The sequence below is a fragment of the Populus euphratica genome, unplaced genomic scaffold (genome assembly GCF_000495115.2).
Source record: "Populus euphratica unplaced genomic scaffold, PopEup_1.0 scaffold34.1, whole genome shotgun sequence".
Lineage (NCBI taxonomy): Eukaryota > Viridiplantae > Streptophyta > Magnoliopsida > Malpighiales > Salicaceae > Populus > Populus euphratica.
In genome coordinates this window covers 315,330-329,888 of record NW_011499883.1, presented here as the reverse complement: position 1 = coordinate 329,888, position 14,559 = coordinate 315,330, and the positions used below count along the sequence as shown (strand labels likewise).

Sequence of the window (14,559 nt, the reverse complement as noted above, 5' to 3'; positions counted from 1 at the left end):
AGGCCCTCAGCCTCTTAGCTAATGAATGCCCAAAAACCATAACACAAACCTTTATTTGGATTAACCAAGCCTTTATTTTAAAATGGCAATATTGGATTCCTATCTTGATTTCAGGGCAAAACCTTTCATTTTGTATTTTTGTTCCATCAACACTTTTTACTCTAATATATTATTACTCTTTGATTTTAATTCCTAGCTTTTTTACCTTTTTACCACTCAAGAATGGATAAAATTATGGGTACTCCTTATATCCACTAAAGCAATAATTAATTGGCCATTGATTAATACCTTGATCCTCATAGTGCGAGGATTTAGAGCCCTAACAAGATATATAAAAAGATTTTATCTATTTTTTTCAATTAATTAGGTGCGTGCCCAAATCAATTAGAACTCTCAGTACACTAGTAGGGTGCTCCAACATGCCTTCATCTTATTCTTTAATGAGGAACAACTTAGGCCCATTATATTTATTACAAGGTCATGTCTTCCATCACATTTAAAATAAAGCCCCTTATCATGTTTTTCCTTGATATAAGTTGGAGTTAATTTATAAACAAGTAGATTAAGCATATTATCTCATTTGGCATAGTTAGCCATTGAAATTCTTCCATGATTTACTATAGCATTGGACCTTAGACTCCTTCACACAAGGCTAAGGTTTTCCTCCTATATTTCAGCAAGCCCACATACAACCACTAAATTTGATAGGTTGACCATTCTCATAACTGTCTTAATTTTATATTTTTAATCTTCATAAAAAAGAACTCAACTTATGAGCATTTGATAGTCCTCTTACCTGATTTGATAATAATTTAAATTGGGTTTTATAGCCTTTTAATCTCATGATTTTCTTTAAATTAATTAGGGCCTCCATTGGGTTATTATATGTAAAAGGTCCTAATAAAATCTGATAAACTTTCATAAATGATTCTCAACTAGTCAAAGCACTTGTTTCCTCTATTTCTTGAAACCATGATATGGCTTTTCCTTCTATATAGAAGCTAGCCATAAACAACATGTAGTGCAGTGGAGTATTATGAAAATTGAAAACGTGAGTGGCCTTGTACACCCAACCCAATTGGTTTTCCACATTAAACTTGAGAAAGTCTAATCGGATTGATTGATATGCAACTATGAGGACTGAGGACTGGTCTTTTGTTGCTCTAATTTATTTAAAGACGTAGGAGGGCTATTCGATGGAGATACCATGGGTCTTTTTCACTAGATATTAGTTAATTGATCCACCTTTAATGATATGTTTTGTAATTATTGTACAAGTTCCTTTAATATAGACACCAATTTTATAACAATCCCAAGCTGAATTTATTTATTGATAAAATAGATTGATTACATAAATCAATATAAAAAAAAAAGAACATAATTTGGGTGATTAATTTGAAGGGTCAGGCCTTTAAAAAAAAAATTGAAAAATCCTCGTTATCCTTCTCTCAATCATGCATCATTTAAATGATGTTTATATCCCTTAAATTTTGTAAGTTTAAATTAAAATAGGAGAAATCTTAGTGACATTTAATTAATTGACTCAGTGAAATACCATAATTATTGTCATTTCCTTTTTTTGCTAATTGCCACTTCAATGGAATCCAGTTATACTAAACTCAAGTTGATGTGTTATCCTTTTATGCTCTATACAAGCTAAACCGCTAGATCAAACTTCTTTTGAAGACAATCTTCAAAGTTTTCTTTCCCTATGCAACCAATGTTTAGATTACATTGTTTGCAACTACCCCTACCAAACTCATTTCAATCATTTTCTAATTCAATACTTGAATTATCATTTGGAAGCATTAAAACCATTTCAATTAGTTTTTGCACCTACCATATAAAATAATTTTAAAACATGATAATAATAAACAATTTAAAAATTATATAAAAAAGGCTATGAAATGATGAAACTATACTCATATAATAATCAAAACAAAGTTAAAGAACTGGTGGCGGATCACTGCCCATGATTTCAGCATAAGAAGGATGGATCAAAAGCCTCATGACCTCTTCAATTCATTAATAAAGATAGTGACAATAAGAACCAGCTGATAAAACAAATCATAGTGTGTTTTTGTTTGATTTACTCTTCTCTTCATTACATACGTCTTGAAGATCACCATGGAAGTAGATTACTAGGTGCTTTATATGTTGTTATTGCCAGCTTAGTTTTTGATGAGAGGAGAGAGAAGGTTATGGTTGCTAGGCTATAGTTTGGTTAGTTTTTTATGGCAATGATACTGGTCATTGGTGAAAAAGAGGTGAAGAAGAAAATGAAGAAAACCAAAAAAAAAGTAATGGAAGATAGGAAGGAAAATGCTTTGAAGGTATGCTATGATTACTAAATTGTCATTTTTTATTTAATAATGTTTTTGTTATCTTAATGTACCAAGGATTTTTTAGCTATTAAATAGAATATAATAAACATCTTATAAATAATTAATCCTTTTTTGTTGATTTTTTTTTACGCCATGTAAAATGTTATAAACATATAAAATTCAAGATTTTTTTTATATAATTTTCAAAACTATAAGAATAAAGTGTAAAATAGAGTAAACTAATGATACTTAAGGTAATTTTTTATTTTTAAAATCACATAAGTAGAGCTTCAAAATTTATGAAATTAATATCATTGAATTTATTACCTAAGAAATTAAATGGTTTGGGTGTTTTACTATAGTCCAATTCATAGTAAAATATGTCTTTTGTTATAGTAAAATTACCTTTATGACCTTTGATCCAAAGAAATTAAGCCTCTTGCTTGGGGGGTTTTAGTGTTTTTTTTTCTTGTTTTTTTGCAGTAATTATACTTTTTTACTCCTAAAATCAACAAAATATAGAACTATTGACTAAGGGTTTTCTTGACTTTGCATAAGTTTTATAACAATAAAAATACATATCTATTACGGTGTTGAATAAGGTGTTTTGAAGCTTTTGGATTTTAATATTAAATCCAAATACATCTTTAACCTTGAAATAGACAAAACATGAGCTTAATATTTAAAGGTATTTTTGTACTTTCTCATAAGCTTAACATTTTCTTTTTCAAATTTTTTAATGCTTAAAGTTGATGGAGCATGCGCGACAAGCACTAGCGCGTAGGTGCCATTCGTGTCATTTAAGCGACTAGTATAATGCCACCCGGTGGATATAACCGGCCTTTCATCATCTTTCTAGATGCATGGTTGTGTTCTTTTTCATTTGGAATAGCGCGTGATAGTTGACAATGGTCGGATTGTTGTTGATGGTCGTTTGATTTATTTTTACCTTCTCCTCTCTCTCTCTTAATAGGTAATGTATAGTATTTTCTTTATTTTTTACTTTTCAATTTTAGTCTTCATTCTATTAATTTCTTGTTTTGTTTGTTTTCCATTTATAGAACTTTTTATTCTTTTCAAATTAGTTTTTTAATTACAATTTCTCATATGTTTGATTTTTAATTTCAGTCCTTATTTTCAAAAATTTCTAATCTGTCCTTAACACTTTTATTAAAAATTTTTCCTTTCAATTAAATTTTTTGTTTTTTTATCTTTTTTTAAATTTAACCCTTATTTTTTTATTTTTTTTCTTTTATTAAAGCTATTTTTCAATTCAATTAAACTCTCTAGTTGAAAATATTTATCCCTCTAATTAATGTGTTTTCTCACCTTTTTTTTTCGATCCTCTTATGTAATTAATTTTATTTTCATGATTCATCTTTTGATATTTAATTTGTTGGGAATTAAGCTTTGTATGATCTTATTATTTTGCATTAGTTTTTTTTAATTTAGTTTTGTGATTATCTTCAAGTTTTTTTCTTTTATAAGTTTATTTTGATCTCATGAATTAAATCATGATATCTACATGTCTTTTTTTAATACAAGTTGTTTTAATTGTTCTGTTTTTATTTTATTTTTCAAGGTATTATTATAATTCATCTATAATTTTTTTATACAAATGAAGTTTTTTGAAATAAAAATTTAAATTATATTTATGATGTGTTTGGCCTTGCATAATATTTTTTAAGGTATGAGTTTATTTAATTATTTTTATTTTATTTATCTTTTAAGTTATATGTTTAGGGTATATATTTATATTTTATTTATTTAAATAAATAAGTTTAGTAAATATAATCGAATGCATCTTTTATTTTATAAAATATTTTCATTTTACTTGCATGAGTTTTTTAATTTATATTTTGATTTTTTTATATAAAAAAACACATTGAATGAATACATATATCCAAAAAAAACTTAAAAATTAAATTTATAACTTGCGATAAAAGACGGTTTAAATGACTAGTCTAAATCTATTACACATTGCCATATCATTCAATATTTTCCCAATCATTCGTGGGTCAAGATATCCACTATCTATCATGAATGATATATTCCTTCCTTTTGTGTGAGATTTTGGGAAGATTCAAAATACCCCGATGCGCAAATTATTTATAAAAATAAAAAAGAAATAAATAGATACATGAATAAAAAATAAAATAAAATGACAACCCGTGTCCGCTATAGCAACCCGTTCTAGCCTTCTAGGTGGTCCAAACTAAAATCTAACACCCAACAATAAAATAAAATAAAATAAAAAGATAAAAGAGTGAAGAGTAAATTACAAATTAATCTCTTTATTTTCAAAAATAAATTAAACAATTTATTTAGTTTAAAAAATAGTCAATTAATTCCTTGGTTTAAGTTTGATAATACTTAATTTGATATTTTTTATTGTTTTAGAAAAATTAAATTATCTTCTCATCAATCTTTTCATATTATCTATTTATTTTTTAAAATTAAATTAAATTAAATTAAATTAAAAAATATATGAAATAAGGAAAAAAATCAAGTTGCAAACAAAATTAATAACATAGAGATTAGTTAATTATTTTCAAAATTAGAGAAATTATTTAACTCATTTTATAAAACGAGGGACTGATTGATAATTTACTCGGGTGAAAGGCAGCCAATCAATATCAAGGTTAAACAACTTGTTCTCAATCTGTGGCTCAAAAACTTGAAAAATCGCCACCTTTTAAGCGAGAGCCCCGAAGCCACAAGAAGTGCTCTCTCAGTGAATTTAACCAAGAAAAGGGTGGTATCAGCGAATCTAGCAGCAGAAATGGCGACTGCAAGAATGATGTCAGCTGCAAGCAACACATCAGCATCCTGTTTGCCCCATAAAAGACCATTCTTCAGTTTAAGTCAAAAAGTTCCCATCTTTAACAGCCTCTGCTTCAACACCACCACCAAAAGAGTTTCAAAGAGGTTATTTTCTTGCAAGTCTATTTACAACCCTGATGTTCGAATCAAGGAAGAAGGCCAGCCTGAGACCCTTGATTATCGAGTCTACTTCCTGGACAGTTCTGGCAAAAAGGTTATAACTTCCATTCTCTATCTATTAAAAGGCTTCTCTTTCTTATGCAATCTGTTCTGCTTGGTGATAAAATGAGAGGAATGAATGTAATTTGCTAAACCCAGAAGAAAATTATTTGGAAACTAATTCCTGTCTCGAATGATATTGATTTCAGTGTATATCCGTGCTCAAATTTATGTTTGTTTCGGAAAATAAGAACACATTGTTTTCGATAGTTGAGTTTTTCTTGCGAGGATTAATGTTAGATTCTGGTGTTTCTATGTTTTAATTTTGAGGTCTCGATGTTTATTTTAGATCTGGCTATCTGAATTTGAAACTTGAAATGAAAGGTTTTTATAGTGAAGATAAGATTATGTATATCCCATTTTGCATTGCAGGCGACTTTGTCTTCCACATGTGCCTGAAACCAGTCATCTGTTAGTTCTTTAAGAAAACTGACATGCTGCTCCCTTAGAGACCACCTATGATTCGGATTTTCTTCAACAATTTAGAACAGCACTCTTTTGGTTTTGTATCTGCTTACTGGCAATGTAAGTGTTGTTTGGTGTTACAGGTGTCGCCTTGGCATGGCATACCATTGCACTTGGGAGACGGGGCTTTCAACTATGTTGTTGAAATTCCAAAAGAATCAAGTGCAAAGATGGAGGTTGCTACCGATGAGCAATTCACTCCCATTAAGCAAGATACCAAAAAGGGGAAACTAAGATACTATCCGTAAGATTTGCTAGTTTCTTCCTTTATGATTCATTCATTGTTTTTTTTTGAGATATTTGATTTATTTATTTTTTTGTCGGCATTTGCACTTTTAGAGTTAGCCCATTGTAGTTAAACATTCAGTTCAATTTCCCCTTCTTATATCATCACCTGAGCATATTGTATTGGATTTTAACTCGTTTCTCTGCCTTATTTTTAGCTACAATATAAACTGGAACTATGGATTGCTTCCACAAACATGGGAAGACCCATCTCTTGCAAATGCTGAAGTTGAAGGAGCATTCGGAGATAATGATCCTGGTATTTATCAACATATATTCTATATTGATACTTGTCTTTCTTGTGGATTCTAGCATTTGTTTGCTCCAGTTAAGTAGCATTTCAATTCTGTAAAACGGTTGTCTCTGTTTGTAGTTGATGTTGTTGAGATTGGTGAAAGACGGGGAAAAATTGGTGAAATTCTTAAAATCAAGCCCCTGGCTGCTTTGGCCATGATTGATGAAGGGGAACTTGACTGGAAAATTGTTGCAATCTCTTTGGATGATCCACGAGCATCTCTTGTAAATGATATTGATGATGTAGAGAAACATTTCCCTGTAAGTCCTCTTCTATCACCAAGCAGCCAAACAATAATGCACCACAATCACTTGTCTATTCCATTACATGTTCTTTTACCAGCTAGTCAGATATCTGCTATTAAATAGTTTGATTGTGTTCACAAAAGCTAAGGGTGTATTTGTGCCTTCTCTTAATCTGCTTCAAGGGATGTAAATGATTAAAGAGTTGTAAGCATTATTGTGCGAATCTATTGGAATAAGCACACAAATGTGTGAAAAATCTGGAATGCTAAGTTAGGGATGTGGAATCACCAAAGATGTCAGTTATGTATCACATCCAATTTCGCTGACATTGTATTAGATGATTACTGGTGTGGATTTTGAAAAAGCTAGGGTGTGATGAAAGTACTTTTTGGTAGGATTTCTTCGTGGACTTTGAATTAACTGAAAAACGTTGTCCTCAAACAAGCAAGGACATTGATTAAATCTGGAAATTATGCTAATACCAACATGCAAGTAGCAGAATCATTTTTCTTTTTAATTTGGAAATGAAAGAATGTAATATAAATAGGAATACATAGACTTAAGTATCTGGTGGTTTATCTTCAGGGCACTCTCACTGCAATCAGGGATTGGTTCAGAGACTATAAGATCCCTGATGGGAAACCTGCCAACAAGTTTGGTCTTGGCAACAAGGCAGCAAACAAGGTATTTTATTAATTTGTTAGAAAAAAGGTAATTTATTTAGTAGAATCTTTACATGTATGTTACAGCTTTGTGGGGTGTTAATTTCGCCTCATTTCCTTTTCCTTTTTTTTTTTTTAATCCCTGTTGTGAATTTTGGGTTTGGCTAACCATGCTGTAAAAGGTTTTTATGCAGAAAAAAAGATTGCATTATTTAGATATACAACTATCTACAACAGCATTTCATTTTGAACGCTTTTGACCTCATAAGGTGATAAATGAATTGAATGCCATAATTCTTCAACAATGTACAGATATTTGACGGTTACTTTAGTGAGGGCCTTTATGTCATGTGGCAGAACACCATGGACAGCATTGTCATTGATGGATAATTGAATAAATTGATAGCCATCCTTGTTCTGATCTGATCCTCTGATAGCCAGTACCAATTTGGTATAATAATATAGAACAGCATGCCTTAGCTTTATCCTCATTTTTTGTGTTTATTGCTACTTGTTCTATTCTATATCTTCCGTGTCCTGTGATTTATGGTTTCCGTGTGATGGATAGGACTATGCTCTCAAGGTCATCATGGAGACCAACGAATCTTGGGCTAAACTCGTCAAGAGATCTATCCCTGCTGGAGAGCTCTCTCTTGTATAAAAGCCACTGGTAGACTAGAGTCGGAGCTGAAAGTATTATTATTGAGATGGAGCTGAAAGTCGTATTGTTTTTGGCTTTATTTGCCAGGATTTTACCTTCTGGCAAGCAAGTCCCGCGTTGTCTTACACATTGACGATATCAATGACATTTTTTCCTCGGTAATGAGTTTGAATAAGCCGTTGTTCCTATGTGTTTCTTTGTGAGATTCAGAATACATTTATGCTACTTGTGAATGGGTGGTGTAAGAAGCCAAGGCTTTATTATAATCAAGTAAGAATTTCACGTTCCTGTTATCATGGTCAGTATCAGTGTCACAAAGGATGGTGGTTGGCATATAATCCTCACGTCGTCACCCTTCAATTTCGAAATACCAAGCACTAAACATAACCTTTCCTGCACCAAATAATTAGATGTTTTCCATTAATATTATAGAGGTGAATTGATGGTAAGCCTCTTTAAAAATCCCGTCGCTTCCATTAATAAATAGGATGGGCTAAGCTGGGGATTGGCCATTGAACTCTGTAAGCCATTATAGGCTTCCATCCACTGTCCGGCAGTTGGAATATGTAACCATTAGGGCAAACTAAGATTTTCAGCGCGTGCGGAATCAAAGGAACTGGATTCTTTAAGCCTCCATGTACAATAAGCAACGTTGAAGAACTAGTATACTAACAACTGATTGATCATTGATGTAATTTAACCTTGGATGTGCTTGGTTGTTGAGTTCTGGTGTAATTTATCCAGAATTGATTAAAACCCGACATTTAATCAAAGCAACAAGCCCTTTTCATTCTCCCATTTGATCAAAGTAAAATCCATCCAAAGCCATTGCAAACAGGTATATACAAGCAGTTTTCATCACATGTTCCATGGCATTACATGTACAAATACTGGACCTTGCCTCACAGCCACCCCTAACCAGACTTTTTACACTAGTTGAAAATAAAGAAGAAAATGGAAAGACCGCAGAACCATAAATCCATCCTAGCACCAGAAGCTGCGTTCAAGCGCTTCTTCAAACCTCATTACCTTGTCAGAATCATTAGCGGGCGAGGAAGGACCAGCCATGAAAAACTCTTTGCCCTGAGATCTTCCTTTGAAGATTGATTTGTGTTGCCGAACCCATGTCATAACAGAGAACTTAGTCCCAGAAAACGAAGAAGGTGAGGGTGTTGAAGACAGAGGAGTTGATGGAAACGAAGATTTGTTATGGTAGGGAAGTAGGAGCATTGAAGCTGTAGGAGTCATGGCGAAAAAGAAATGCAGACAAGAAATAGCGAACGTCTCTCTCTCTCTCTCTCTCTCTCTGTATATATATATATATATATAGCGAATAGCGCAAGGTAGGTTTGCCTAAAACAGGCAAACGAAAACTGTGGGCCTAAAAATGAAAACAAGGAACCAAAAATAGGTGTACAAAAACGACAGCTGTACTTTCTACTTTGCTCAGCAGCTGACTGAAGTTGCCCAGATTTTTCTTTTGGAAATTATATATAAGTATATAGAGTAAGTGTTATATTAAGATTGATTCTCCCACGTGATTTTTAAAACCTTCCAGCATGATTGAATTGTAAAACAATGGCGGCATAGGCCTCAATTCTTGTTCATAAGTTTAAGGACGCCTACTTCTGTACAGACCATTGTTTTAACCCAAATCAGCTTTAACCCAATAGTAGTATAGTGTGTTTAGGATAGAACTTTCAGTAGCGAATTTCTGTGCCACGTCAACATTGACAGCATGAAAGAAAATTTAACTGAACATCAGGAAAAAGGCAGTGTGTATGAAATTCCATATACCTTGCTTAAATTGAAAAAGAAACCACGTCTTAATAACAAAAGCAGGTATCATCCTCGATAAACCCTAACAAAACCGAAATCAATAATTGTAAAGATTGAGATTAGATTAATGAAGGAGAAGGATAGGAGGGGACCACTCTAGTAGATACTACTACATCTTGAGACGGGGCTGTTGCAGTGCCGGGGTTTAGTCAACCTCCTCCATCTTGCTACCCTCCTCAGCATCATCAGCAGCATCTTCCAAAGGAGGCATGTCAGTGTCAGCATCAGCAGTGTCTTCATCAATGCTCAATCCCAATTTCAGCATTCTGTGGATGCGACTGCCAAAGGTGTTAGGATCATCCAAGCTGAACCCAGATGTTAGCAAAGCAGTCTCAAATAGCAAGAGGACCAGGTCCTTCACTGATTTGTCATTCTTGTCAGCATCCGCCCTCTTCCTCAACTCATCCATGATCGGGTTCTCCGGATTAATCTCCATTGTCTTCTTGCTTGACATATACCCAGCCATGCTGTTATCCCTCAGTGCTTGTGCCTTCATGATTCTTTCCATGTTCGCACTCCAACCATACTCTCCAGTGACCAAGCAGCAGGGAGAGTCCACCACACGATCAGATACCACAACCTTCTCCACCCTGTCACCAAGCACATCCTTGATCACCTTGCACAGACCCTCAAACTTCTCCTTCAACTCTTCTTTCTTCTTTTTCTCATCTTCAGTCTCATCAATCTTAAGACCTTCCTTGGTTGCAGACACCAATTTCTTTCCTTCAAATTCCTTTAGTTGTCCCACGGCATATTCATCAATTGCATCGACCATATACAGAACCTCATATCCCTTCTTCTTCAGCTTCTCAAGGAAGGGGGAGTTCTCAACGGCCTTCTTGCTCTCTCCTGTTATGTAATAGATATCACTCTGGCCCTCCTTCATCCTTGTCACATAATCCTTCAGGCTGGTCAACTCATCACCACTCTTAGTCGAGTGATATCGAAGTAACTCAGCAATCTTGGATTTGTTCTGAGAATCCTCATGAATACCAAGCTTCAAATTCTTAGAGAATGCCTCGTAGAATTTGTCATAATCTTCCTTGTTCTCGGCAATCTCAAAGAAGAGCTCAACGCACTTCTTGACCAAGTTCTTGCGGATAACCTTGAGGATCTTGTTCTGCTGAAGCATTTCTCTTGAAATATTGAGAGGAAGATCCTCAGAATCCACTATACCCTTCACAAAGCTCAAGTATTCAGGCATCAACTCCTCACAGTTGTCCATGATGAAGACACGGCGGACATAGAGCTTGATGTTGTTCTGCTTCTTCTTGGTGTCAAAGAGGTCAAATGGTGCCCTCTTAGGAACAAAGAGGACAGCTTTGAACTCAAGCTGGCCCTCAACTGAGAAGTGCTTCACTGCAAGGTGCTCCTCCCAGTCATTGGTAAGGCTCTTGTAAAATGCACCATACTCCTCTTTAGTGATCTCCTCTGGTTTCCTCATCCAGATGGGCTTCTGCTTGTTCACCAAAGACCACTCATGTGAAATTTCCTTGATCTTCTTCTTTTTCTTCTCTTCCTTGTCCTTCTCCTCGTCAACATCCTCTACATTACCCTCCTCGTCCTTCTTATCCTCCTCGTCCTTCTTATCTTCCTCATCCTCATCATCAGAAATCTCCTTCTCAGTGGTCTTCTCAATCCAAAGCGAAATCGGATAGCTAATAAACTCAGAATGTTTCTTAATCAGATCCTTGAGACGACGCTCCTCAAGGTACTCCAATTGGTCTTCCTTAAGGAAGAGAGTGATCTTAGTACCTCTGCCAAGGTTCTCACCAGAGGTATCCCTGGTGACCGTGAATGAACCACCAGCCTGAGACTCCCACACATACTGCTCATCATCATTGTGTTTGGTGGTGACAACCACCTTATCAGCAACCAAGTAAGCCGAGTAGAACCCGACACCAAACTGTCCAATCATACTAACATCAGCGCCAGCAGTAACAGCTTCCATGAACTCCTTGGTTCCAGACCTTGCAATGGTACCGAGGTTGTTCACCAAGTCTGATACAAACGAGAAGAAAAGCAAGGTCAAATATCAAACAAAAACAGAATCATAATTAACAATTGCAACAAAATTCAAACATTAATAGTTTAAAACAAAAATTAGATGCTCACCAGACTTTGTCATTCCAATACCACTATCAATAATAGTGAGAGTGTTACTGGCCTTGTCAGGAATAATGTGAATGAAAAGCTCGGGTTGGGCATCGAGCTTGCTCTTGTCAGTCAAGCTATCAAATCGAATCTTATCCAAAGCCTATAAAACATAGAAACACGGTAACATCATAAGCTATTGCTACCATCTGCTAATTCGCACCCATTGACTCTACCATTCCAATCAAATCGCACCACATTACACGAAATCTTTAGCTTGAATAAAACACAACAAAGTTTATCAAACAAACATCGAAGTCCCAAAACTCAACTGAAAAATATTAATACACGTTAATACATGAATTAGTTACCCTATTCATAAATAAAACGATAAAAAAGAAAAGTTTAGATCTTTAACGTAATTAAAACAGAACAACAAGAGGGTTAATCAAAGAAAAAATCATAGTCCCGACATTTTAATCACTCTATTCAAACGTAAAACCATGAGACAGAAAGATAAATTAGATAAAATGAGACATACATCAGAGGAATTGCTGATGAGTTCACGAAGAAATATCTCTTTGTTGCTGTAGAAAGTGTTGATGATCAAACTCAGCAGCTGATTGATCTCAGCTTGGAAAGCAAACGTCTCTGCATCAGCCATTGTTTTTTCTGTGCTCACAAAGAAGGAAACCGAAACAACACGCCAACACGAGAGAGTGGAGGGAAAAGGGAGATCTAGGGTTTTGGAAGAAGTTAAATTAAAGCAATAACAAGAAGTAGTCTTGAGTGTGGTTTTATAGAAAAAGCGGAGGTCTTTCGTTGTTCTAGATCCTTCTTCTCTATGTTGACATTGACATACTAGAATCTTCTTTTCAGTGACCGACCTGTACTTTTATCCAGGCCGTCTATTTATTTTTATTTTTTCGTATTTACTAGTGGTGCTCATACCTTCTCTATCGTGCCCTTGCTTTTCTTATTTTCTTTTTCTTTTTCATCCTCAGGGTTTATGCGTTGAATATGGCCTGACATAAAATATAGAAAATGATAAGTATTTTTAAAAATAATAGAATGTAAATTATATATATATATATAGAGGTACGTTAACACTTACCATTAATAAATCATATAATATCTATCTTAGATTAGCATATAAGTTAGTAAAATACCTAATAAAAGAAAACTTGAAATCATTCAAACGCGGATATAACTGCAACAAAACTTTAAAGGGTGCGGTGAATTTACTGTAACAATGACCATAATTTATTATGAATTACTATAATAAATTTATTTTTATGCCTTTTGGTGGGAAAAATTGGAAGGCCAGGATGCATGGGTATTTTGATCTTTTATATTGACCCATTAATTATTAAAAAATTAAATAAAGGTATTATTGTTTGTCTATTAAAATTATTTGTAGAGTAAAAATATTTGTCTACCTCCAAGTTAATAAAATTTGAACATACAGACCAAGACCTTTTTTTTTTGCATAAACTTGAAAATAAGTAAAATATTTTTTTGTCATTACAAAGACAAAGTAGCTTAAATGCATTCAAGGGTGTTTTTGTATTTTCATATTTGTTTATTTGTTATTTCTCAAGTAATATAGTTTTTTTTATCAATTTAATAATTATTTTTAATATTAAATTCAGAAAAACTGCTGGCGTGTTTTTTTTATACAATAGGGTATTGATGATATTCGTGCTTTTTTGATAAATAGTGTGATGTCATTGTTTGTTTGAAAATGGCTTTCTGTTATGTCAAAAAACACTGCAATATTTTTCTCCTTTTATTATGGAGTGTGTTGGTGGTGGATTGGCAATTTCTCGCTAGTAGTTATTTATTATTATTATTATTATTATTATTATTATTGTTTTAGTTAAAGTATATGTTTGTTTTTTTTTTTAACTTCAGTTTTTATATTTTTTAATACTTATTTTCTTCTTCACCCTTTTAGAAAAAGTTTTTTTGTGTTTTTAATTTTGTCTTTAAATTACAATTTTTTATATATTATTTTTTTTCTAACTCGGTCTTATTCTTTTTATTTTTTATTTTTACACTTTGATTTTTTGTTAAGGTTTTATTAATATTCAATTTCATCATTCAATCAAGGTAGTTTTTTTTGGCAATTTAACCTTCATTCTTTTGATTTTTTTTTTCTTTTGTTAATTGCTTTTTTCTTTTAAATTTTTAAATGCCCTCAAATTTATTTTTTATTTTGATTTTCATCCTTATTTTTTAATTAAATTTTTTTATGTGGTTGATTTTTTTTCCGGTTATATCCGTAGGTGTTTGGTTTATTTGGGTTTAAGCTTCATACTTTTTTTTATTTGTCATTTTTCCAATTTAATAACACGTCACATGTTTTAAGTGCTAATAAAGTTAAGAATTTTTTTTCCTCATTTTATCTTGTGATTTTATCATCCTACATTGTTTTAAAAAAATTATTTTGTAGTTATCTTTATATTCTTTTTTATCGGTAGGTTTCAGTCTCATTACCTAAATCACAAATTTTATAAGCAGTTTTTGGATAAAGATTTTTTTATTAAAAGAAGTTTTTTTTGTTTTGTGTTTAATTTTTGCTGATTTTTTTATTTTACCTTATAGAAGTAGGTTTTGTTTTGTACAAAAAATAGTTACTTTGAAA

The 14,559-nt window shown here is 32.9% G+C and overlaps 2 protein-coding genes across 2 annotated transcripts; one reads left to right on the top strand and one right to left on the bottom strand.

Annotated features, from left to right (window-relative positions):
• Positions 1-4,985: 4,985 nt before the first annotated feature.
• Positions 4,986-8,272, top strand: LOC105129748 (soluble inorganic pyrophosphatase 1, chloroplastic-like). Its single transcript, XM_011031949.1, has 6 exons — positions 4,986-5,361; positions 5,915-6,075; positions 6,275-6,375; positions 6,490-6,671; positions 7,242-7,340; positions 7,887-8,272. The coding sequence occupies exons 1-6, from the start codon at positions 5,107-5,109 to the stop codon at positions 7,977-7,979; spliced, it is 891 nt and encodes a 296-aa protein (XP_011030251.1). The 5' UTR covers positions 4,986-5,106; the 3' UTR covers positions 7,980-8,272.
• Positions 8,273-9,709: 1,437 nt separating this feature from the next.
• Positions 9,710-12,714, bottom strand: LOC105129747 (heat shock protein 81-1-like). The gene is made up of 3 exons (XM_011031948.1): positions 12,454-12,714; positions 11,934-12,075; positions 9,710-11,819 (listed from the first exon to the last, which is right to left on the bottom strand). The coding sequence occupies exons 1-3, from the start codon at positions 12,574-12,576 to the stop codon at positions 9,964-9,966; spliced, it is 2,121 nt and encodes a 706-aa protein (XP_011030250.1). The 5' UTR covers positions 12,577-12,714; the 3' UTR covers positions 9,710-9,963.
• Between the last annotated feature and the right edge of the window lie 1,845 nt (positions 12,715-14,559).

Coding starts and splice junctions, on each gene's coding strand:
- LOC105129748 (XM_011031949.1), top strand. CDS start 5,107: ATGGCGACTGCAAGAATGATGTCAGCTGCAAGCAACACATCAGCATCC. Junction 5,362..5,914: donor TGGACAGTTCTGGCAAAAAG/GTTATAACTTCC, acceptor TTGGTGTTACAG/GTGTCGCCTTGGCATGGCAT. Junction 6,672..7,241: donor ATGTAGAGAAACATTTCCCT/GTAAGTCCTCTT, acceptor GTTTATCTTCAG/GGCACTCTCACTGCAATCAG.
- LOC105129747 (XM_011031948.1), bottom strand. CDS start 12,576: ATGGCTGATGCAGAGACGTTTGCTTTCCAAGCTGAGATCAATCAGCTG. Junction 12,076..12,453: donor TCATCAGCAATTCCTCTGAT/GTATGTCTCATT, acceptor TATGTTTTATAG/GCTTTGGATAAGATTCGATT. Junction 11,820..11,933: donor TATTGGAATGACAAAGTCTG/GTGAGCATCTAA, acceptor CGTTTGTATCAG/ACTTGGTGAACAACCTCGGT.